The following is a 22,773-nucleotide window of genomic DNA, read 5'->3' as shown; positions in this document are numbered from 1 at the left end:
ATGCGATTCTTGGTGGAAAAGTTCGAGAGCGGACCAGCCACTCCGGTAAATCTGCGAGGTACAAATTAAAGAGTAGAGGAGCCAAAATGCATCCCTGCTTTAAGCCTCTGTTGGTCATGATTTTATTGGTTGTAGACCAGCCAGCGGAAACTTTTATTTTGACCTAGGTATCGGAATACAGAGCGGTGAGGGCATTCAATAGGGTATGCGGGATGCCATATTTGGGCAATTTCTCCCAAAGCCTGGGACAGACGACATTGTCAAATGCCTTTGGAAATCAATAAATCCCAAGAACAGCGATTTTCCCTTTGTTGCAAGAGTAACCTCAATCATGTGGGCTAAGCAGATCAGATTGCCCTCGATGTGGCAGCCCTTTCGGAAGCCAGTTTGCATAAAAGGTATTAGTTTACGGTCTTCCGCCCAACTGGTCAGTTCTTGTAATAAGACACTTGCATAGGCCTTCCCGTCAACGTCAAGGAGTGCAATCATCCGGTAATTATCGGGATTAGACCGCTGACCTTTTTTGTAGATTGGGACGAGGAGAGAACCTCGCCAAGATTCAGGAATGGGTCCGCCCTTTCTGCATGCCTCAAATAGGGGGGCCAAGAGCGCTGCCCACTTGTGAGTCCAAGCTTTATCTATCTTTGTTGGTAACCCATTGGGGCCTGGTGCCCCTCCTGGACGCATTCGTTTTATAATAAGGGCAACTTGATATGGGGCGATCTTGATGGTGGGTGACGTTCCAGTTTGGGGATTAGGGGGAGTAGAGCTGTGATAATTAAGCCAGTTGTATCTGTCGGGCTCAACTTAAAGAACTTCAATATGAGCCTCCCAATCAGTGGGGGAGACATTTGTTGCGGTGGATGATTGGTCCGATCTAGGAATCTTATTTACCCAGCTCCAAAATCTCTTTTGGTCCTTTGATTTTATAATTTCATGGGCAAATGTCCAGTGCTGTTCTTCTTTTATCCACTTGAACCTTGTCTTCCTATACTCTTTACGAGTAGTCAATATCTTCTCTCGTAAAAATTTGTGATCTATGTTGGTATATGTGCATTTACGCAATAAATTGTTTAATTTGTGCTTAATACTCCACATAACTTGCTTGTACTCACTGAGGTGGGGTATAGTTGGAGGGAATTATTTGAGCTTTTAACACTCTTTGTGGATGGATTTATTTTAAGGACCTCCACTACCTGTTCCCACAGTAGTGTCGTCAGCAGGCCGCTAAACTCATGGTTCAAGTTTTCCAAAAAGTTAACCACCTTCTCTTCAATACCCTCTTGTTGGTCCAAGGTCCACTGTAGTTTTCTAATAGGCTCCAATATTGATTCTTTCCCAATCAAGTTTTTTTGGGGGCGGGAGCTCTGCTTGGATAGAACTTTGCACGTTAGGATGGCATGATCACTTTCCAATGAAGGGATTACCACAAATTCCTGGATAAATTGGAAGTGGGCGACCGAGATCCATATGTAATCCAAGGTAGCCATTCTGAAGGGGGATACATGGGTGTAAGCGGCGGGCGAGTCTGAATCCAGTCTACCGTTTAAAATACGGAGCCCTAGTTGGTTTAAGTACACAGCCACCTTTGTCCCTTTATTATCCTTCCGTTGGAACTGGCACCTTATATCTGGGATAGCCCACATTTGGTTGTACAGTGAGAATAGGAGGGAGGGGTCCAGGCCTGTCTCCATTAGGATAGCATTAAAGTCTCCCATTACTAGCCACATATCGTTTGGGAAGTGTACAAAAAGATCTCTCATGATAGGGAGAATTTTATTCAAGGTTAACTCTCGCTTGATTTTTGAGGGATATAGATAAATACAGCCAAGGATAATAGTTTATTGTTTGGAGTTATTTTTTCCCAGCGGTTGTGACTGGATATTGATAAAAATATAATCGCCTTGCCCTTCATAGATTGGGGAGACCTTTAGGGCCAAGTCGTTCTTCAGAGCGATTAATCCGCCTCCTGAAGCATGACCGCCTACTTGAAATGCTATTGCTCAGGAGTCATAAACAGTGTAGTCCTCCCAGGTGATAGAATGCAAGGACCAGGTTTCTTGCAGGGCAATAATGTCATAGTTTTTCAAAAGAGAGGTCGTTACTCTTTCAGCCTTTTCCTTTGTTAGACCTCGGATGTTCCAGGAACAGATTCCAAGTTGGTGAACAGAATCTTCACTGGTTTTATATCCACTTGACGTGTTATGTGCTTCACCCTAAGGCCTGGGAGAGCCAAGACCAGTCTTGAGAGTTCTGTCGTTTTAGCCCATTGAAGTTAACCTTTGGAAGACATCATGAGATGCTCTCTTTCGATCTAATTACCTCAACAAATCATGTTAGGATTTTAGGACTTCCCTGGCTTATCAGACACAATCCATACATCAACTCGGTGACCAGGGCCCTTCCCCCCCAATTCTTTCACCAATTTTGTTAGGCCTTATTCATACCCATAAAAGCGTTACAACTTGAAGTTCTAAAGATGTGCCATGACTCCCTCATAGGTGGCCACCGCCATGCCAAATCCACTTTAGAACTAATTCTTCTGTCATTTTGGTAGCCTTCCAATAGCAGGAATGTTATCACATTAGATAAAATAGTATTTTTGGGTCCTCGAGTGATCCTTGTATACTGAAGAAACATTTTTTGGCCTTTTGTTGTAATTTGGTACCACCGCTAGGTGGCACCCTCAGTCTGTTACCTTAATTTGTCTTCTTAAAACGTGCCACCCAGCGTGGCTTTCTTTTCTGCATTAAATTCAGCAAAAACCCATGGACTGACTTCCTATGCTTCTTTCTTTGAAAGGGTTAGTGGGCAAATATACACATGTCATCATGTCAAAGGTTCTTTAACTAAGTCATAAAAGTCTACTTTGTTAGCATCACAACCCCAAATCTCTTTAAAGTGATTATCACATTGTGGCATTGTGAGGGAAAAGGGTTTTAAAGGTGGACTGACCAGTCGAAACGGATGGGGTGTCCCATAGATGGCATCTTTAACAAGGAAAATACCCTATTACGAAATAATAAGATTACCTAGCAAAGCCCTCATGCCACTGCAGCACAAAGTGAAGTTCTGGGTTAGCACAGCATTTTAATATTGGAAGTCCTCTTCATCAGGAGAATATTGACTGATGCTAGTTACAAATTCCACCTAAAATCAACCAGCCAGAAAGAGTTGACCATTGTTTCTCACTTGGACTGTTCATGTAAAATATTTTTCTCCAGATGCTGAAAGAATGGAAGAATGAAATATGTGTGTCATGCACAAGGTAGACCTCACCAGCCACAGGCACTGCCCACCTTTGTCTGTCAGTGACTGCGCTCAGTTTAGAATAATGGCAATTTAAAGAAATGTAATTAGGAATTGACACATCAGAGATACTGGGACTGTGCATTCGGATGTGAAGGGCCTGCACAGACATAAAATGTCACTCTATGGGTAATGTGGCCATAAGTCAAATGTAAAGCAGCCTACATTAAAATATACTCGTGGTTTGACTGACAAAAATATGAAATGTACTCCTATACATTTTCTCCTACGTTTCTATATTTGTAAGTTTTTGGGCATTCACAAAGGATTCCAGGAATGACCCTGGGAGGCTTCAAAGAAACCTCCTTGGACACTTTGTAAATTCTCATTTAGGACAATGCAGAGATATTTTCGTCTGCATAAATGTACACAATGTACACCCATGCATAAAACAATATCACGTATGAAAGAAATCACACTCTGTAACTTGGGCCTCATGGAATTAGTCATTTTTACTGTATATTGAATTCCTAAACAACTGTTGTTGTGCTCATCTTTAAAGTAGACAGGCAGCGCCGCCACGTGGCAGCTTGTCATAAGTGCCGGTGCCGAGTACCGAAAACCACTGGCTCAAATTGAGCACTGTGGCGTTGCCTTCACAATTCCACCCCCCTGAAACTGACTTAATGTTTCACTTCTTTTAATCATGGAACTGGGTTCTTGCAAACTTTGCAAATACCCACAAACAAGTACTTTTGTGATGATCCCTACCGTTTCGTGGAATTCCCTCCCTTGAATGCCCACTCACTCCAAACAGTGGAAGATTTATTGACACAAACGAGTACATATGAGTGTAAATGTGTAAAACTACAGTAACATGGCATTCCGTTTGTACAGTTATTTATTTGAGAAACGTTCATGTATACCAACTTTGCTTTGCTTTTTATTTTATTTTGGTTTTTGCATTTTTATACAGCGTGAACTTGGGCCAAGGGCATAGGAGTGCTTTACACACTTCACTATACTTTTCAATCCAAATGACAGACTAATATTTCCCCTGCTCAAATTTATTTCATATTTCCGTATACTAATTCACAAATAATCCTTTTTGGGTTGCGGAGTAGCGTGCTACTTGCCAAAAAAGCACTTTGACTACTCGTCAGGGGTAGTAAACACAATGGGCCCGATTCACAGAATTAACTTAAGACAAAATCCTAAACTTACTACTTTTGGTATTCACAGAATGCACGTACTACTTTTGGTATTCACAGAATGCACTTACTACTTTTGGTATTCACGGAATGGATTTATGACTACTAACTTTACATCCGCACTCGGGCCGGAAATTCCGGCCCGGAGGCGGAGCTTCCGGCCCGGAGGCGGGGCTTCTGGGCCGGAGGCGGAGCTTCTGGCCCGGAGGTGGAGATTTTGGCCATGGCTAAATCTCCGCCACTGGCCGGAATCCCCACCTCTGGGCCGGAAGCTCCGCCTCCGGGCCGGAATTCCCGGCCCGAGTGTGGACGTAAAGTTAGTAGTCGTAAATCCATTCTGTGAATACCAAAAGTAGTAAGTGCATTCTGTGAATACCAAAAGTAGTAAGTGCATTCTGTGAATACCAAAAGTAGTAAGTGCATTCTGTGAATACCAAAAGTAGTAAGTTTAGGATTTTGTCTTAAGTTAATTCTGTGAATCGGGCCCTATATAAATGCAATTACAATTACATGGGCACCAGTTACATTACACAAGGTCAGATTCTTTTTTGTTTGTTTTAGGCACAGGGAGATTAAGCGACATATGTATGAAAATAATGGTGCAGGGCAGCTTAGCGCAGGAAGTCACCTCGCTGTGCTGCCCTGTATCACTGGGAAAAGGCAGTAATGCACCTTATTTGTCCAATACGGCGCATTCCTGTCCTTTGCCCTTGTGCTGCGCCATTTTGGAAGCCTTGCACCAACACAGGCACCTTTGCACCTTGGTGTAAGGGTGCCTCCGTTGTATGCAGGATTGTGTTTGTGCAGGAAGAGTCAATCCTTGGAGGCTTTTTCCACTTTCAATGTATGTTGCAGAATGCAGCACACGTAGAAAGAGGAAAACATGGGGGCAAAAGATATTTCTCCTTGTTACCCCTCACCTGGGGAAGAGTAAGATTTTGGCACATTTCCAGGTTTATACGTCCTTGTAAATATAGGAATGCGTCAAGAACCGTGGGAGTTGTTTGGGAACATCCAGCTCAGCGCCCATAGAAAGCCTCCCTTGTGCATAGGAAGGCAACGTGGTGATTTGTGCTGCGTTGCCTTACTCCTATTTTTGACGCCATTCAAAGCCACACAAACTGGCTTCGTGTTGCTTCAGAGGCTCTTGTCACGCATGTACCACTTTGCGTGGTGCAAATGTGACGCAAGCCTCTCATAAATATGCCCCAAAGTTCTTAAGTCATTGCCAGCACTGCAACCTGGCTCAGCAATTCCAAAGTCAGCAGTTCTGGCCATAAGGCCACATAATCTCCCCACACCAACTCTCTCTTAGAGACTAACTACAAGCGCTAATGTAGAGTAGACAGAATTCCATTATATGAGCTATTGCAATAGGGTGGGCAATTCTTCATAGGACTTCCAGTGAATGTGCTGTTGTCCTTCAGTGAAAGGAAGGGAAGGACACCCTGAGAGCTGTATCATCCAGAAGTATTATTGTGCTAGATGTTCAGTTCGCGGTTTAAGGAACACATCCATGTCCGTCATATAATGCACAACGCTTAACTGACAATGCAGGGAAATAGACTTCTGTAAAATGAAGACAAAAAAGTGTGTGTGATTGGACTTACCTCAAATTATGTAACTTTGGTGTCAATATGCAGAGTTGGAGCCATCAGCTCCCCATCCACATCTCAACACTGTCAAGTCACTCCTGAACCCTGTTATGTGATCACCCTCAGACACCTGAGGAAGAGCAGGGCAGATCTTCTACACAGGAGTTACACCTGGAAGTTGAGCCCTACAAGGGTCAGCTAGGAATTTAAAATGATTGGGAACTCATGGGCATTCCATGAGTGCTTGATGGAAAGAAAGAGTTCAGCTTCTCAAAAGGGAAGAACCAAGTCTGACTGTGAGTAGACACTCATATGCTCAATCAGCCATCGTAATACGAGCCGAGCAAGCATGACCGCTGTACCATCATCAACGACATGTAGAAGATCCCTCCACATTGCTGTAAGAGCTGTCTCCATGTGGGACACAGATCCAAACCCAGATACTTGCCCCTCTCAAGGACAAACTGAGACTGTTTCACCACATTGTTTGCCATCAGTTGGGACATCTTGTCCAGATTGGAAATTAGCCTTCAGCTGGCAAATTGTAACAGGTTCATGGTCTGGCGTACAACACTCTTGTGGTCGCAAAGGCTTCAGTCTGCAAAATCACACGCTATACGACCCCAAAAGCATTTGTTGCAATGTACCAAAAGTACTTTAGGAACCGGAGAAGTGTTCCAGACTAGCAAAGTACCTTTTGCAACGCCTTATGAGTCACCACGATGAGCGGGCAGGAAAGGGGCAATTCAGAATACACGGGTTGCGCCCACAACTGTAGTTGCAAACCTCTGAACAGATATGATTGGCAATGTGGAAGCTGAACCTAAAGGCAGCTCCCTCCTATCGAATGCTGGCCGCTCCACTGGCCCGGATGGGGCAGGCAGTGGTCCAGGGGTCTGCTGCCTGGTCCTCTCACATCCTTCTTCGCAGTCCCACCTATTTTTAAAAGGCCACCCCTTTTACATCAAGGAACAGAGGCTGCGTTTGAAAAAATGCTGTAATTCTGGGAGTGTGCATGCTGGAGTGAAGGTCTGCGGTCCCTCTGCAAAGCCGGTCTGCCTTACATATGCCAATGAGGCAGGAAGTTGTGCCACCTACTACGAATGGACATCTAGTGATTCCACTGGTTAGTACATCAGTGAGTCTGACAAATGGAGCCTAGCTTCACTCTAGCTCAGCCTTTCACTGAGTGCTGACTCAATCCTGAAAATAGACGCACATGCATGCATGCACTCACACACACACACGTGCACACAAGTGTGCGCACTCCCAAGCACACACTCTATCTCTCACTGATAGAAGTGATACGAGATTCCTCTATACCCTCACGCTTACATGGTGCATCGCATCAATTGGTGGAATTCCCATATAACAAGGCCTGTGCGGAATTTCAATTACCCCGGAACAATTGGAGTAATTTCAGTAATTCCACATGACTCTTTGATGCAGAATTACCAATAGTCACGTGATTACTCTTGCTGTGTAATTCTGTATAATTCTTAGGTGATTCTGCATGATTATGCTACATGGAATTACGCGAGTTGCGCCCACCCATACATATGACTAGGTTGGGAAGGGGAACCAGCCAGTGGATCATCATCCAGTTTTAGCTCCATTTTCCGATGCCCCCAGATTTTCCATTAGCACGGTACCTTAACATTAGAACCTTTAACTCCAGATCATTAACCATCCTTCTCCACTTCACCCCCAGAAACCCACACTGAGGCCCAGTGGTTGGGGACCACAGTGACTACCAACCCTACCTCAAGTGGGCCAAGGAGAATCCAAAGTCAATATCCTCACCACCCCCATAGCCTTTAATTCCTATGTGCCGCAGAGGGTCAAAGGCACCGCTGAAATACAGTCATTGTCAAACAAATTAAAGGAGCAGCAATGCTGAGACTGTTATGTGTTGTTACAAAGCATTTCCTGTTACATTCAGATCGGCCACACTAACAGGGTGCTATATGTGTTATTCCTGACCTCTCCACAACTGAAGGCAGGCAAGAGGACACACTGGTGTGTGCTGAAAAGTGAACCTATTACTCTCCTTTGTGTCGTTTTTCTTTCAACCCCTTTTTTCTTTCTTTCTTTCTCTTTCTGCCTTTCTTTCTTGCTTTCTTTCCTTCTTGTTCTCCCTTTCTTTATTTCTTCTTTTCTTTTTCTTTCTTTCTTTTTTCTTTCTTTCTATTTTTTCCTTTCTTGCATTCTTTCTTTCTTCCTTTCTTTCTTCTTTTCTTTCTTTCTTTCTCTTTCTTTCTTCCTTTCTTTTTCTTTCTTTATCCCTTTCTTTCTTTCTCTTCCTTCCTTCCTTTCTTCTTTTCTTTCTCTTTCTTTCTCTTTATCCCTTTCCTTTCCTTTGTCTTTCTCTTTCTTTCTTTTTCTTTTTTTCCCATACTTTCCTTCTTTCTTTCTTTCTATTTCTTTCTTTCTTCCTTTCTTTTTTTCTTTTTTTCTTTTTTTTCTGTCTTTCATTCTTTCTTTCTATTTCTTTCTTCCTTTTTTCTTTTTTTCCAACCCACTTTTTTAATGGAAAGAAAAAGTATAGTAATATTGGACTAATAAAGACTTTTACTTTAAATAAAAACAGCAGATTACAATGCAATACCATTACTAGTGTTCAATGACTGACTGCCGTGGAAAACGCGAAACAGCAGTGCAATAAAAAGTCCAGTAAAATCCCTTTTAAAGCACTTTATTAAAATTGAAACTAAAAGACCTTGTACATTTCTCATTATACGATATATTTTATTTACTGGTAGCTCCTTAGCAAAGAAAAGGTGCCTCTTAATACTGCCAAAACATAATATTACATCAAACAGTTTGCTCTTTAATATCTACAAATGACTTTGAATAGAACTAAACATGATTACATTTACCTAAAAACAAGATCAGTTGAAAGAAGTCCAACAACAATATATCGATAACATGGGAGATATTCATCAAAGAGTGGAAGACGTCATGTAGGCACAGCCTTTTCTTTACCATTGTTTCAGGATTTTTAGCAGTGTAAAAAATATATCACATATGCAAGAGAGTGCATTGAATACTGTGCCCCGTCGCAGAGCAATTGAAAAACTATCGATAACTAACCCTATACTGGGCATGTGGGCAATCATTGTCTGTGGTGGCAGCCATCTTTGAGATCAGGGCTCTGTCAAATCCAGACCTTTGTTCTGAGGGAAGAGCAAACAGGAAGCACCAACCGGAAGAGGAGAAAAATGGTGTCTGCCAGACTCTAAGATGGCCGCTGCTCATGAATATTTAAATATGCTGCTGAGAGATGGGCCATTTAGTAATAAACACATTCATGGTAAGAGTACAGTACTGATGTAGTTATCTCAAACCATACAAGTATAGGATAGGGCAATGAGGTATCTTTGTTTCAAAAACAGGCACACTTTGGTAACATTAGCAAACAGTATTGTATTTTTTTTGCTGTCAAGTGCTACTTTGAATCATATATTTTTGAGCAGAGATGGAAAATAAACTCTAACGGAATATAATTAGTTGTGGCACCACACATAAGTGAAAATATTTCTTTTTAAAGTTTACTCTAAAACGTACTTTTTTTTATTGTTTATATGCCATACATCTAGCTTGATTCATTTTTAAATTTTCATTTGGGCACAGAGCAGTGTCGAGGGGGTAATGGTTAAATATTCAATATGCACTGGTGTAATAAAATATACATTATTTTCAAATCATTGTACTAAAAACACTGGGGCATACGTGAATGTCAATTTATCTAACAAAATGAGTTGATTTTGCTTGACATTTACTCCCATTATTTACATATGGAAAAGGGAGCCATATCTGAGTGTTGGCCATTTCAGATTACTTCTACCACAGGCCCTGTTGTTGCCTTTAATTAGCAAAATTCAAAATAAACTAATAGCTAAATGACAGTCTTTCCCATGTGTGTAGGAAGATCGGTGCCGCTCTAGGCGGTCATGTAACAAAAGGACCCTCTCCGCGTGGACGCTCCTACACGTGGCACACCTGCTGTGGGGGAGGGTGATACATTTGACAGTACATATTCCTAAAACACAGGCAAAGCCAGAGATAGCCCTATAAAAATCAGGCCAACATGTGAGACTATGACAGATGCACAGGGGTTTGAAGAGAATATGTTCTTGGATTCCAGTGGCATACATGCCAACATTTGGAAGTGGGAAAGAGGGAGATGTTCAAAAATAAATTGGGGGAATTTATTTCCCCATTGACTTACATTGAAATGGGGTAATTTCAGAAAGGAGACATTTTTGGTTTTAAAAATCGGGAGTCTGCTGCCTAAATCATGTATGTTGGCATGTATGCAATGGAGATCAAAAAGTGCTTTCAAACACGGTCGCTGGAACTGAGATCGCAACCATGTTTTTGATTTCTTGCATGCACCAAATAAGATAGCGAGGAAGAGTAAGATAGACGCCATCCCCGATTCTACGATACGCGTGCCAGAGTGAGCATTGTATGGCAGGCTACTGGAAGCAGTAGCAAAGTTTCCCTCATGGCTCTCAGAAATATGAAGCATATTATTCTCTCACGTCATGCTATTGGCTATTTGGTGTATCAGTCCGCCCTCCAGAAATTGGCTCCACTGGAATGCAGGAGGAACTATTTTACATCTGAAAAATACATTTAATGATAACTCGATTATCACAATAAATTCTGTATTTCCTATCTGCATTTTATGGTTTATACCCAGCATTTGCAAAGCCAATAGGACAGGCTTTAATGTAATAAATAGCATTTCTGCATGCAATGCATTCACACAGCATTTGCGAACGTCTACATTTAAAGGTGTCGTCACAATAAAGTCAGACCTACTGGCTTTGCCAAACCTTGTTGCAGGTTGGGGGCTGAAAAAAGAGGGAAAAATGAAAATTCATTACCAACTTGCAGACATAATCAACTGGGACCTCTGAGGGAGGCCACCGGGAATCAGACCAAACAAAGCTGTGTGCCCCAAAAACGGTGATCTCTGTTTTCTCACGGTTTACTTTTTGGTAGCTGGAAACCAAGCGGTGGTAAACTCTTTCATGCAGCTCTGAAGGGGTATTTGAAGCAGTGGTATCTGAAGGCTGTTGATTCTGTATTAATAACAGCGCATGATCAGCTTGTAAAAAAATAAAAAGCTTAATTCTTGAGGAGGGGGGCTAGTGGCATCATAGAAAGACTATAAAAATCATAGGGATAAAAGGCACTTCAGGACACCACACATGAACTCTGAGAAGAAAGAGGACAGGTCCACTGTTGGGGATGCAGTGTCTCTCATCCCCCCCCCCCTTTAAAGACGATTGAGGAGGAAGGAATTGGAGACAGTCTCAAACACAGCCAAGAGAACCCAAAGAATGAGCTTAGTCTGCCATGTCATTCGCAGAGCATCCTGGGCAGCAACAAGAACAAATTATGCTGCAGAGCCCTGGGCAAAAAACGCTTAAGCCACATCTACTTAGGGGTTTTCCTCTAGAAAGGACAAAAGCTGTGATTTTACCAAGGGTTTTGTAATGCTGGACAGAGTGAGCGGCAGCATCAGTGTTTGCGTTTCTTTAAGGGTAAAGACAACCACTCGTTTCCACTCTTTAGGAACAGTCAAAGTTGTACGCGAGAGATTACACACTGTAGAAAGGGCAGAAGAAATTAAACTGGGCTCCCAGTTTCAAACATTTTACTAGCCAAGCAGGGATCCAGATGAAATAACTAGCAGTTTAGTACAAACCAATTCAGACATTAATTCCAGATTTGCAAAGGGCGACTTATCGCCCCTAAGGGTATTCAGGCGCTCGAGGCCGTCTGGCAGATTATGTGAGCTATTGCCCAGAGTCACATGATGCTGAGCTGAGCTGCCGCCGGTGCCGGGGATCAAGCCATGAGCCCGTGCTCCAGACTCAGCCGCTCTGGCCGAATGGAGCTAAGCCTAGTAAAGGAGGTTTAACAAGAGTGGTATTAATAACAGGAACAGAAGTTAATTTGCCAGTCATGGTGGAGCTTGTGAGGGCAGTTTTAATAAAGAAGAACTGAGAGAGGTCTTTGCAAGAACAGCAAAGTATGGTTTCTCTAAGTTTGAGAATAGCTCGATATTTAGCGCTGCTTGCCTGCTAGTGGTTTATGCTCATGATCTCAGGACTTTGCTGTTGCACGTTGACTAGCACAGTGGTAACAATTTGTAACAGGACAGCAGTAGTGTTTCTTGGAAGGCACAGGTCAGAAATCCCAAGCATGACATTTTCATGTGATCACTCCTGGAGCTCTGACTGGTAGCAGCACTCAATCCCTCAGAGGCTGACTGGATGAGGCTGACGTACACACGCCGAGAGGCTGTTTGAAAGTACAAGACCATGAAAGAATGAATAGAGAATTTCAGAAGCTGACATAGCCTTGATGAAGTCCCTCTAAGGGATGAAACGCGTTGGCTGGGTCAGTCTAAGTATCATTTAAAAATTGGATTTCTAATAAAAAGAATTTTGTTTGAAAAAAGACACCAACGTCTGGTAATTAATTGGCGAAGAAAAAATTAGAATGAAGTGGTGTTAACAAAGTGAAAGCAAAAGAGTGACTTCAGTTACAAGTAAACTAAATTGAAAAGTTTAATGTGAACGAGGAAAATTGGTTGCCCTCCTACAAATGAGAAAATAGCACAGTGGTAACGTATGTATGGAAACTATAGTTTACCAATGTGGGGTCAGTGGGTAGCACAGGAAGAATTGCTAGACCTGTAGGGAGGCTCACAGGGGTGACAATAGCCCAGCAACATCAGAAGGAGGAAAGTATATCTTCTTATGATGTTGTAGGAAGGACACTAAAAAATGACCAGTCAGAGTGTCTGCTGAGGCTGAAAGTGTAAATATGATCCAAAGCGTGGCTGGTAAATGAGTAGGCGTACAAACGTTCTCGTCTAAAGCGAGCATCACACAATAGTCGAATAGTTGAGATGTTATAGGCTACATGTGCCAAACCGATAAATTCACAGGCCTAGAAAATACCAGAAGCTCGAATGCCATGTCTAGCCTTCTTAAGATTGAATCAAAGTTTAGGATTTTGATACTCCCCGGACGTCTTATTTACAATGTAAAGATCAGCTCTGATAGGGTGTGTATTCTCTCTGCTGAACAGATTTAATAGTTGCCTAATACCTGCATTGTTCCACAGTGAAGAATGATGCAGAAGGAGGCATCGATATATCTCATTGCAAACTCGAAAACGTGGTACAGAGAGACAAGATAACTATAGCAATTCATGTACGCAGATCCTGGCAGCACAGTCTTGATGGGGGTCAACATTACTTTGAAGGACCCCAATGTGTGGCTAGTGGTGACCTCAAAGTAGTAGAAGCCAATGCTTAAGTTCAGAAATAGATCTACAAAAACTCAACACCTCTCTCCTAATTTGATCTTCTGGATGGTCTAGAGGAGAGAGCAGAACCTGAGAAGGTGGAAATAAAACTGCGGCATGAGATAAAGTCATATCGCACAAAGATTTGGATAGTAGGACTGTGGGGAGCGTGTGTGGATAGAGGCTGCGAGAGTCAGAGGGTTGAAGCAGGTTTCTCTGGCAAGAATCCTTCACTGCAGAGCTCCATGTAACTGCACACCACAAGTTATAGGATGAACCCCGGCACCTGGCTGTGGTAGTGAGTGTGGTACATTGGGGGTATACCAGGTACCTGAATAGGGTGGAGTGATGCATTTCGGGGGCGATGCAAACATTCTCTGCCGTGTCTTTGTAATGTAGGTTGCAGGAAACTAATGTCATAGCAAAGTGCATCAAGTGATCACAAGCTATGTGGTGATAATGCTTCACCACATATATTTTAGGTTCAGTCTTGTGTACTCTTACACTTATAAGCTCTCTTAACTTAGGATATGTACAAGGCAAGGACGAAGGCGCATCTGCACAATAAAGAAAGGACCACTGCCCATGAAGAATGCTATGGAGATGTTACACCAAATGAAATAGTCTGACATAACATGATGTTGTCCAACCTGAAGAGTCATACAGGCAGAGGTGATTGTCTATTGTGGTAAATTACTGGAGTGGATAGTACATTAGTATCAGGGTCAGTTCAGCAGATTGAACCGCCCTTTATGTTGTCTGTAAGAAGTAACAAAGTCACAGGCGCCATCTAGGAACGTGATCATCTAATAGAATTCATGGTTGATTGCACAGTTCTCTCCATTGATGGGCGAAAATTCTAGGCCAGAGTGTAAGCCAAACAGTATCTCTACCGCTTCACCGCACAAGTGAGGTATCTCTTGCCTTTTTACCACATACACGTTCAGAGAAGGTGATTCTGTCCACTACACCCACCTGCACAACAATCAAAGAACCAATGAAGAGGCATTTTGAGCCACGGTAACTGATGATCGCAGAATAACAACAGTGACCTTAAGCTTTCCTTGCAGTATCCTACATCTATAGCTGCATTTTACCAGCTTCGATCAGAGTTCAAAGTTCTTACTTACTCCACCAATATTTGTGGTCTGTATTGTAATGCTTGTTAAATGTTTTAATCTACTTCTGGTGGTTTTATTGCTGTCAAAATAAATATTTTTGTAATATGGATAGGGATTACAGGTCACATGATATCACTTCCTGTTATGTCAAAGTTCGTGCAATTAAACGTCTTAATCTACATGATGAATTAAAAATAGTGGATTCGTAACCACATTTATTAAGATTTGTCCTGCATGAACCTATGTAGTGCATGTAAAATCACAATAGCTACAAAACCTCTCTTTCATCTTGAAACTCAAAGGGGCATATTATCAAGCCCCAGCGATAATTATTGCCGGATATCGCTGGAATATATTGCCAAGCTAGCGCTGTATCAGCAACGCTTAGCGCTATGGTGATAAATATTCCAGCGATAGCGGGGTTTTCCATGGAACATTGCTGGTTTTCCAGCGATGTTCCATGGAAAACGGCAATAAGCTGGATGATAGGCCCTACGGCCTTAACCCCACAATCCACCTCCCGTGTTAGGTATGCCTCAGTCAGGAATTTAACAGACGTTAAATTCCTGAGTTAAGGCAGAGTAGCGCGATTTAAATTATCGCTGCGCCTCGTTGTTAATATTGCGAAGCTGCCTTCACAATATTTTCCCATGTTGTTTTCACAGCCACGCCTACTTTGCATCTCATTATCGATGCGAGGCATGTGAAAAACGGGAGCTAAGTCAAGGAAACGTGCTAGCATGTCCTTGTAAATAATGCAATATAATTATCTCCACTTTGCGCCCGAAAAATGGACGTTAAAGCGGCGATAATTGTATCGCTGGCCCTTGGTAATATGCCCCACAGATTGGTCGATTAGAGGGTAGCAGCAACATCTTAAAGGTGCTTGCATGCAATCAGTATATGCAGAGATGAGAAGTATTTAAGCATCGCAGGTCTCCATCGGGTGTCTTTACTTATGACCTGTTGTGAAACATACTGAGTTGTGTCCAAAATATTGGATAACAAATTTTTATGTTTAAAGTCATGGTTTAGCTTTAGGCACTTGGGCAATAATGCAGCTCTTAATCACGTGAATTTCAAAAGGGTACCTGATAAACTATTTTCTTATACATTATGAAATTGTTGATGGAGAAGGGCCAAACAGTGTACAGACCGACTCAGAGGAGCCTGGCGCTGTGCTGACAGTAATACTGGGCGGAGCAGGCGTGGAAATTCACTTTGCTCTGCCCCCTCCCCCATCCCAAAGTAATTAAAAAGGCGTACAACGTAGGGGTTATTCAATGAAGAAGGACGGCGAGGAGGAGTCAGGAAAGTGGCCATGGCGTGGAGGAGGCAGCCACGGCAGGTGAGTGTCTTTTTATTTACTTTATCATGACTTTGGGGGGGTGGAGGTGCCGGCTAACTACGCTCTGCCACAGAGTAGTAGTTTTGCCTGAACTCCGCGTTCACAACGGAAGGCGGAGTAGGCAAAACTATGTAAACTACGCTGGCAGAGCGTAGATACCCACCTGGGCTTAGTTGACAGTTGAGAGGATCCTATATGCTTTCATGACTAAGATGTTGTACACAGTGTGCAACAAATATTCACGGTTCCATGCTCTGGTTATTCATCCTAATCTAGAACTAAAATTCAGGAAAGGTGCTGTCGCATTGTTAGGTTATGTTAAGAAATCTTGAAATAACACATGTTTATCAATGGTTACTTTGTGTGCTTAGATATAAGGTAGAATGGGAAGACAGAGCAAAATAAGATTCAGCAAATGTAGGCTTATAGTAAACTAAAGATAGCACAGTACTTCAAGGACCCTTCAAGAATCCTAACACACTCAATATTGAGTTGTGGGCCTAACTTAGAGGTTTTCCAACTCACAAGGATTCGACATCTCCAATAACCCTCAGCATTATTTCCATGGAAACCATAACAAGTTTTCAACAACAAACAGGCTAACAAAATCTCTTAATTAATACAGTGCAAAAATCTCAACCTTTTGTTTGCTCTTCAAACTCATAGGCGTTGGTCTTGTGATTGGCGACCAAAAATGGCGTTACAGTACTGAAGGAAGGCTAACGTGGCTGAGCGGCTTGACTGTAGAGAAAAGGCACAAGTGTCCGCGTGATCGTTCCAGCAACCTCGCCCGCGTCCTCCAACTGAACGTTACACGTATGCGGGGCGAGCAAGTAACGGGGGCAGTTTCACCCACAGCAAGTCTCGATACAATCTGAGGAAGAATAGACGTTCAATGGGCACGGATACAAAATCTTTGGCATTTTTCCTGAAATCAGAGATTTTTCGCCACAAGTAACGTTGAGTTTAGCAGCAGAACAACTTTGAAATTCTTGTTGAGAGGGTGTGCTGTCGGTGCTGTTGTAGTTTCCATGCATTTCACAGACTCTCGCCCTTGAGCTGTTTCCTAACGTGTCAACCTTCATGCATTCAGGAGTTGGGCCTCACCAGCTTCATAGCAGCATAGTTCTAGAAGAAGGAAACAAAAAAGTGAGCAATCACAATGTTTCTCTCATTTGATGTTTTCGTGGACATATTTTGCTCATTCTTTTTGAGACCTGAGAAAATCAGTAAACAAAGAACAAAGCAACAGGTCTGCATATAGTTTTATTGCATCTGTTTAAACCACAATTAAATGTACAGTGAAGGCATTAATATACCATACACATTTGCAAGAGAATCATTTACCTGGTGAAATGTGTTCCAGAAACAGAAAATAGGCTGTTCTCATTGCAATAAGGTACTGCTTAACCAGCGGTTGGTCGCCTTCCAACCAAAACCAGCACCTCGAGTTTAAGACAATTTCTTTGCACTTTCGACCTTGGAATATTTAGTGAATGGACCTGCACCCTCAAGTAACAGATTATGATGCACACGATCAGGATCTGCGGGTTTCTGCTGGCCACTCATGTACTTACCATGGTACCTTGGTAGTTGAAACTGTGGCATTGATGTAAGTACTGGTCAAAGTATAAAAACACCGGCCCAGATTTACTAAAGTTTCGCATTGGGGTTGCGTCACGTTTTTTGGTGCAGCCCCAACGCAAAATCTAATTTGAGATTTACAAAGCCACGGCTTGGCTCTGTAAGAAAGCCACGGAGTGCATAGCGCTGCCTTGCACTACCTTGTGTTGGGTGGAGCATTGGAGTTACCATGTATTCACCCATGAACTTTGACGCAAGCCCATATTTATTAGAGTCAGTAAACATGGATTTGCGCCCAGTGTATACGCCTACACGAGGCTGCTGTAACAAGGAGAGATACCTTTAGTTCTCGTCGTTACTTTCTCGTTGCATGTGTGCTGCATTTTGCAGGTATCTCTTCCTGCACACAATCTATTTCGACTACAATAGAGACATTCTTGCATCATGGTGCAAGGGTGCTTGCATTGGCGTTAGGCGGCCAGAGGTTCACCAGTGCTACGAGATAGCAGAAGTGAACCATATCCTAGTATATATGGCGCTTTCCTGCTCTCTCCCTTTGACCCAACGCAGCACATCAACTTCCCTCACTGTATTGCATTTTAGAAAATCAGAGGCCCCATGTGTTAGTAGAAGCGCTTATTCTAGTTCCAAGGTCAGCGATGTAGAGTCGCTTTTTGCATCATTAGTATCCAGAGATCTTGGTCAGATGGAAAGTTGTCTGTAGCTGCTTTGTCGGTGGACCTGCTGGGCAGTGGTACCAGTAGGGATCCTGAAACACGGGCGTTGTGCTCTTGCAATTACTCAGACCCTTGAGTTGTGCAATCTTGTGGACAAGGCACTTCTGTTGTGCCATGGGTTTATGTGGGGTGCCAGTGAACATGTAGTAATCAAAATGAGCTAGCTACTAGGTAGTGTACGTGTTTATATGTGTCTGTTTCGGGAAAAACGCTTGGTTTTTTATGAAAAGCCCTCACCCACCAACCTAGTTGGGGGCATGCTTCATCATCGGTCCCCACCCGAGGCACCGAGTGTGCCTCAGGTGTGCTACGTCGCCTGGTTACAGCGGAGCAGGTTTTGGGTCAAGTGAGTGTGCAGTGGGGGTGTATTGAGTGGGGTTTTAAAATACTGTCATAGAGGTCCCAAAAGATTACTTTATTTGTGGGCCCTGGGCAGGGTTAAAAACAAGGCTTTTTGGATGTGGTTGGAGAGACTTATGGTCTCCCACGTCCAGTGTGGTCAACTAGTTTCAGCCAGGCCTAAAGGCACTGACAACACGTGAGTCCCTTGTTCCACCCCCTCACACATAGGTCCTGAAGAAAGCCAGTTATAATAAATAAGGCCTGGCTGAAACTAGTTGACCACACTGGACGTGGGAGACCATAAGTCTCTCCAACCACATCCAAAAAGCCTTGTTTTTAACCCTGCCCAGGGCCCACAAATAAAGTAATCTTTTGGGACCTCTATGACAGTATTTTAAAACCCCACTCAATACACCCCCACTGCACACTCACTTGACCCAAAACCTGCTCCGCTGTAATCAGGCGTAGTAGCACACCTGAGGCACACTCGGTGCCTCGGGTGGGGCCCGATGATGAAGCATGCCACCAACTAGGTTGGTGGGTGAGGGCTTTTCATAAACAACCAAGCGTTGTTCCCAAAACAGACACATATAAACACGTACACTACCTAGTAGCTAGCTCATTTTGATTACTACATATCCCTCGGGGAAGCGAACGAGCTACTCTAGTTCCTCACTCTCCTCTTGATTTCAAAGGTGCCAGTGAACATGCCATTGCCATCATTAACTCATGACAAGTGTGTGAATAGCAAACCAGGAGTTTTGCTTAGTTGCCTGGAAAGTTAGTGGGTGCTGTCTTGGTCTTAGAAAGGAGTATCTTGAAGCTGAGGTTGCCCTCAAAGTGGAATCCGAGAGATTTGCCATTGCTCATGATTTGATGGGTAAAGGCATCAATGTTTACCGCTTTAGGCCTTTCTTGTACTTCTTTGCCTTCAGCATCCAGCCTTGTATGGAGATGTTGTCTAGATGACAATGTAGCTTGAAGAGCAATGTTGTCTACATGACAAACCAGACATCAATCATGATGTTGTTTAAACAACATCCAGGCTTCAATAAAGAAGTTGTCTAGTGTATCACTGTATGAACCATCATGTTGTCCAAATTAGGGTTTTGCTTAAATGTTGATGTTGCCTAGACAGCATTCAGGCATGAATGATGACATTGTATATGAGAAATACAGGCTTGAATGTTGATGTTGTCTAAAACTGTTAAAAACATTTGACAATGTATGTTCCGGGGAGCAACCTGCCCTCATTTCTTCTGACTTATTTGGTCTTCGAGAAATTCAAGAATACCAGCTGTGGTGAGAGATATTTTGCAGTACAAGTGTCAAAACAGTGTAGTGAATTCCTTTGAAATGTGGCAGGAGCATAACCAACTATGACTTCAGAGAGCTTTCTATATAACTAAACAGAAAAGTATGGGTTGCAATGTTTTTCTTCACTATACGTGGACACCTGCGAAGGTTTGAGTGCCGTAGAAATGTCAAGACCAAACTTCATGTGGTGAACAACCCCAATGGCATAACTTGATGAGTATTTACAAATGTTGGCAATGCCTTTCACATCTTTCATTGCACTTCTTAACTTACACCATCCTGAAATAGGATTAAGTGATTTCATGTGTATGGGAAAGTGTGGTACACATCAAAGTTTCAGGGTAGTGCAGGGCATGTGGATTCCAGATCTATGCTGACCATACGCCTCCAAATGTCTTGCTTGGTGGAAGATATGACTTTGAAGGTTTAATGTTGACAGGAACCAGGGGCCCTCCATATCAATTTGTTTTTACATTTCTCAGAGGAGATTGGCAATTATTCATCAGATAATATTTTGGTGAATGTTCCTTTTCAGCAGATAAGAGCAGAGGACCATAATGCACACAAAGAGAGCAGCTAACAATTTGCTTTCTGAAACGTGAGTTACATTATGGTTCCCAAATACTACTCATGACAATGACTATCTGCTCTACAATTTTTCAGAAGACCTCCAACCGGAAAACTAATAACAGGATCCTCCGAATGCATGCCTTGTATCCACTGTCTTTCACACATTGTACACCCTCAGAAAGGCAATTTCTTAGATGACATGCCTTGTTAAAACCTTTTCCCAGAACGTTAAGTTTTAACTATAAAAAGACCAGACATAGCTGGGATGTGCGCAAGATCTTTCTATTTTGTTTGAAGTTCTCCTTTTAAAAGATTTGTTGTAATCGTAAATTTGCAATATTTTGAGTGGTGAATTACAAGAATTCTCAGCCACCCAAGAAACACCCATAACAGATGGGTTTGATCCACACCCCGCGGTGATAGTGACATTCCTATTCTATATGTGGTGGGAAGATAATTGTTTCAACAGATAGAGTTTCTTATAAAAAAGAGTTTAACTGGGTCTTTAACATGGGATCAACCATCAGTGGCGCAGATGTCCTAAGGCAGAGAGGGTTTGGTTTAACTGAACAGTGATGCATGACAATTGTTCGCAATTAAGAATTATTGGTTGTTTAATGGAACCTGATTCTCACCTCTCAACCTACCATGCTATCCCAAGATGTCAATGTTCATCTGTCCATAGAGAAACCAAATACAAATGAAGGATGGATAAGACCATCAACAAGAAGGCAAGTAGATCAGAACTTTCTTGTTCTCCATACATAACCATGGGAAGCATCTCACTTCTCTTGAACCGGTCAGCAGATGTGTATTGTATTCATTATAACGTTTAGGTAGTTTGTCATTAGTTACTCCTTGAACTTGATTTTTTTTTTAAACATACTTTATTGAATTTTCACTTTACAGATACATCCAGTGCCAATGCACAAGCTTAAAGTTCCTTTATATTAGCAGGGCACAGACTCATTAATTTAATTGAGAACTTACGGTTCTTATACCATTTATAATTCTAATCATATATAGCCCACAAAATGAACTGGGAGTGGTCGATGCAATTATGCAAGCATGTAAACATATAATGCATTAACCTACCAACAAAACTACAATGTTTGTGCTATGAACCAGCTCTATGAGAGAGTAAGTGGTGCTAGGGACAGAGCCACAGGTATGGTGAGTGGGATATGCGGAGTGGAGAGTTAAACCTGGACTTTCGTTCTAAAGCTCCTAGAGACTAGAGTCATATCCCCCCACGTGTGGAATGGTTGAGTGTGGCGTGTGCAGGTTGTGGCAAGAGTTATTCCTTCTGGAGAGTGGGGTCAGGGGGCATTTGCATGGTTCGAGTTGTGCCTCACTAGCTGGCTGTCCCTTCGCATTATTGATGCATCATTTAGTATCTGAGCCTACGATTCCGCCCAGCTCCCTTGTTTCAGCCCTTTATCGGCTTCTCTTTTCAGTACTGAACTCTTGCAGCTAGCCCATTTTTGAAGGTCTGTGAGCAAGCTCCGAATCCTTGGTCCCTCTGGGGACTTCCAGACCATTGTCAATTGGCATTTAGCTAGGAGTAATATAATTTCTGCAAACCTAGTTGTGACTGCTTCCGCCTTATGTCGGGGAAACCGACCCAAGAGGCAGATCACAGGTGATATGAGCAGTGGATGGTCTGTGGCCACTAAGTGCACTTACAACACTGTATCTCAATAGGGGGCAGTGACTGGGCATTCCCAGACCATACAGAGGAATTCGGGGTCATGTTCCCCACATCTGGGACAAACCGCAGTTACAACTAACAACATCAAATGTATTCTTTTGGGCGTGACAAATGCCCTATGAAGAAAGTAATATTGAATGAGTTTAAATCATCCGTTGCGGTAAACCTTTGGAATGCACTCAAGGATTTTAACAGAATCTGCGTAGCCAATTGGGGTTCTCATGTCTGCCTCCCATCCATACCACAATGGCCAGAGGTCTGGTTTTGCTTGTCCTAACAGTGCTTTATATAGGAGTGAGGTTGTATGGTGCCATCCAGAGATCTCGCAGATGCAATGCAAGCCCAGATGGTCCTTCCGGTCAGTCAAACCTGCACACCACAACTGCCGCATCCCCGCCACCAATGCTCCATGTAGTAGAAAATGCCGGGTAGGGATCCCATACTGGATCTGCAGCTCTTAAAAATGTGCAATCATGTAATTGATATATAATTCACCCACCTTGCTGATATCAAATGTTGGCCAGTATCTCAAATCTTTCCAATCACCTCTTTAAGGGAAGGCAAAGAGCGTGAGCAGTGGGACTTCCCTGGTGTGGAGTACTCATGGTTTAGTGCGCTGTAGTGCATGTTGAGATGCATGTCGAAGGGAGGCT

At 42.8% G+C, this 22,773-nt stretch overlaps 1 protein-coding gene across 11 annotated transcripts in view; it reads right to left on the bottom strand.

Annotated features, from left to right (window-relative positions):
• Nucleotides 1–16,809: 16,809 nt before the first annotated feature.
• The window catches only part of DYSF (dysferlin), a 1,012,908-nt gene continuing 1,006,944 nt past the window's right edge, over nt 16,810–22,773 (bottom strand). For all 11 annotated transcript variants that reach the window (XM_085642744.1, XM_085642751.1, XM_085642747.1 and 8 more), the window contains one exon: nt 16,810–16,987. In XM_085642744.1, the coding sequence (XP_085498870.1) occupies nt 16,949–16,987 (39 nt within the window). In that variant the 3' untranslated portion in view covers nt 16,810–16,948. The remainder of the gene's footprint in view (nt 16,988–22,773) is intronic.

This window comes from Triturus cristatus, chromosome 2_2, assembly GCF_964204655.1.
Source record: "Triturus cristatus chromosome 2_2, aTriCri1.1, whole genome shotgun sequence".
Lineage (NCBI taxonomy): Eukaryota > Metazoa > Chordata > Amphibia > Caudata > Salamandridae > Triturus > Triturus cristatus.
Note: the sequence above shows the minus strand (reverse complement) of the source record. Positions and strands in the feature narration are given on the sequence as shown.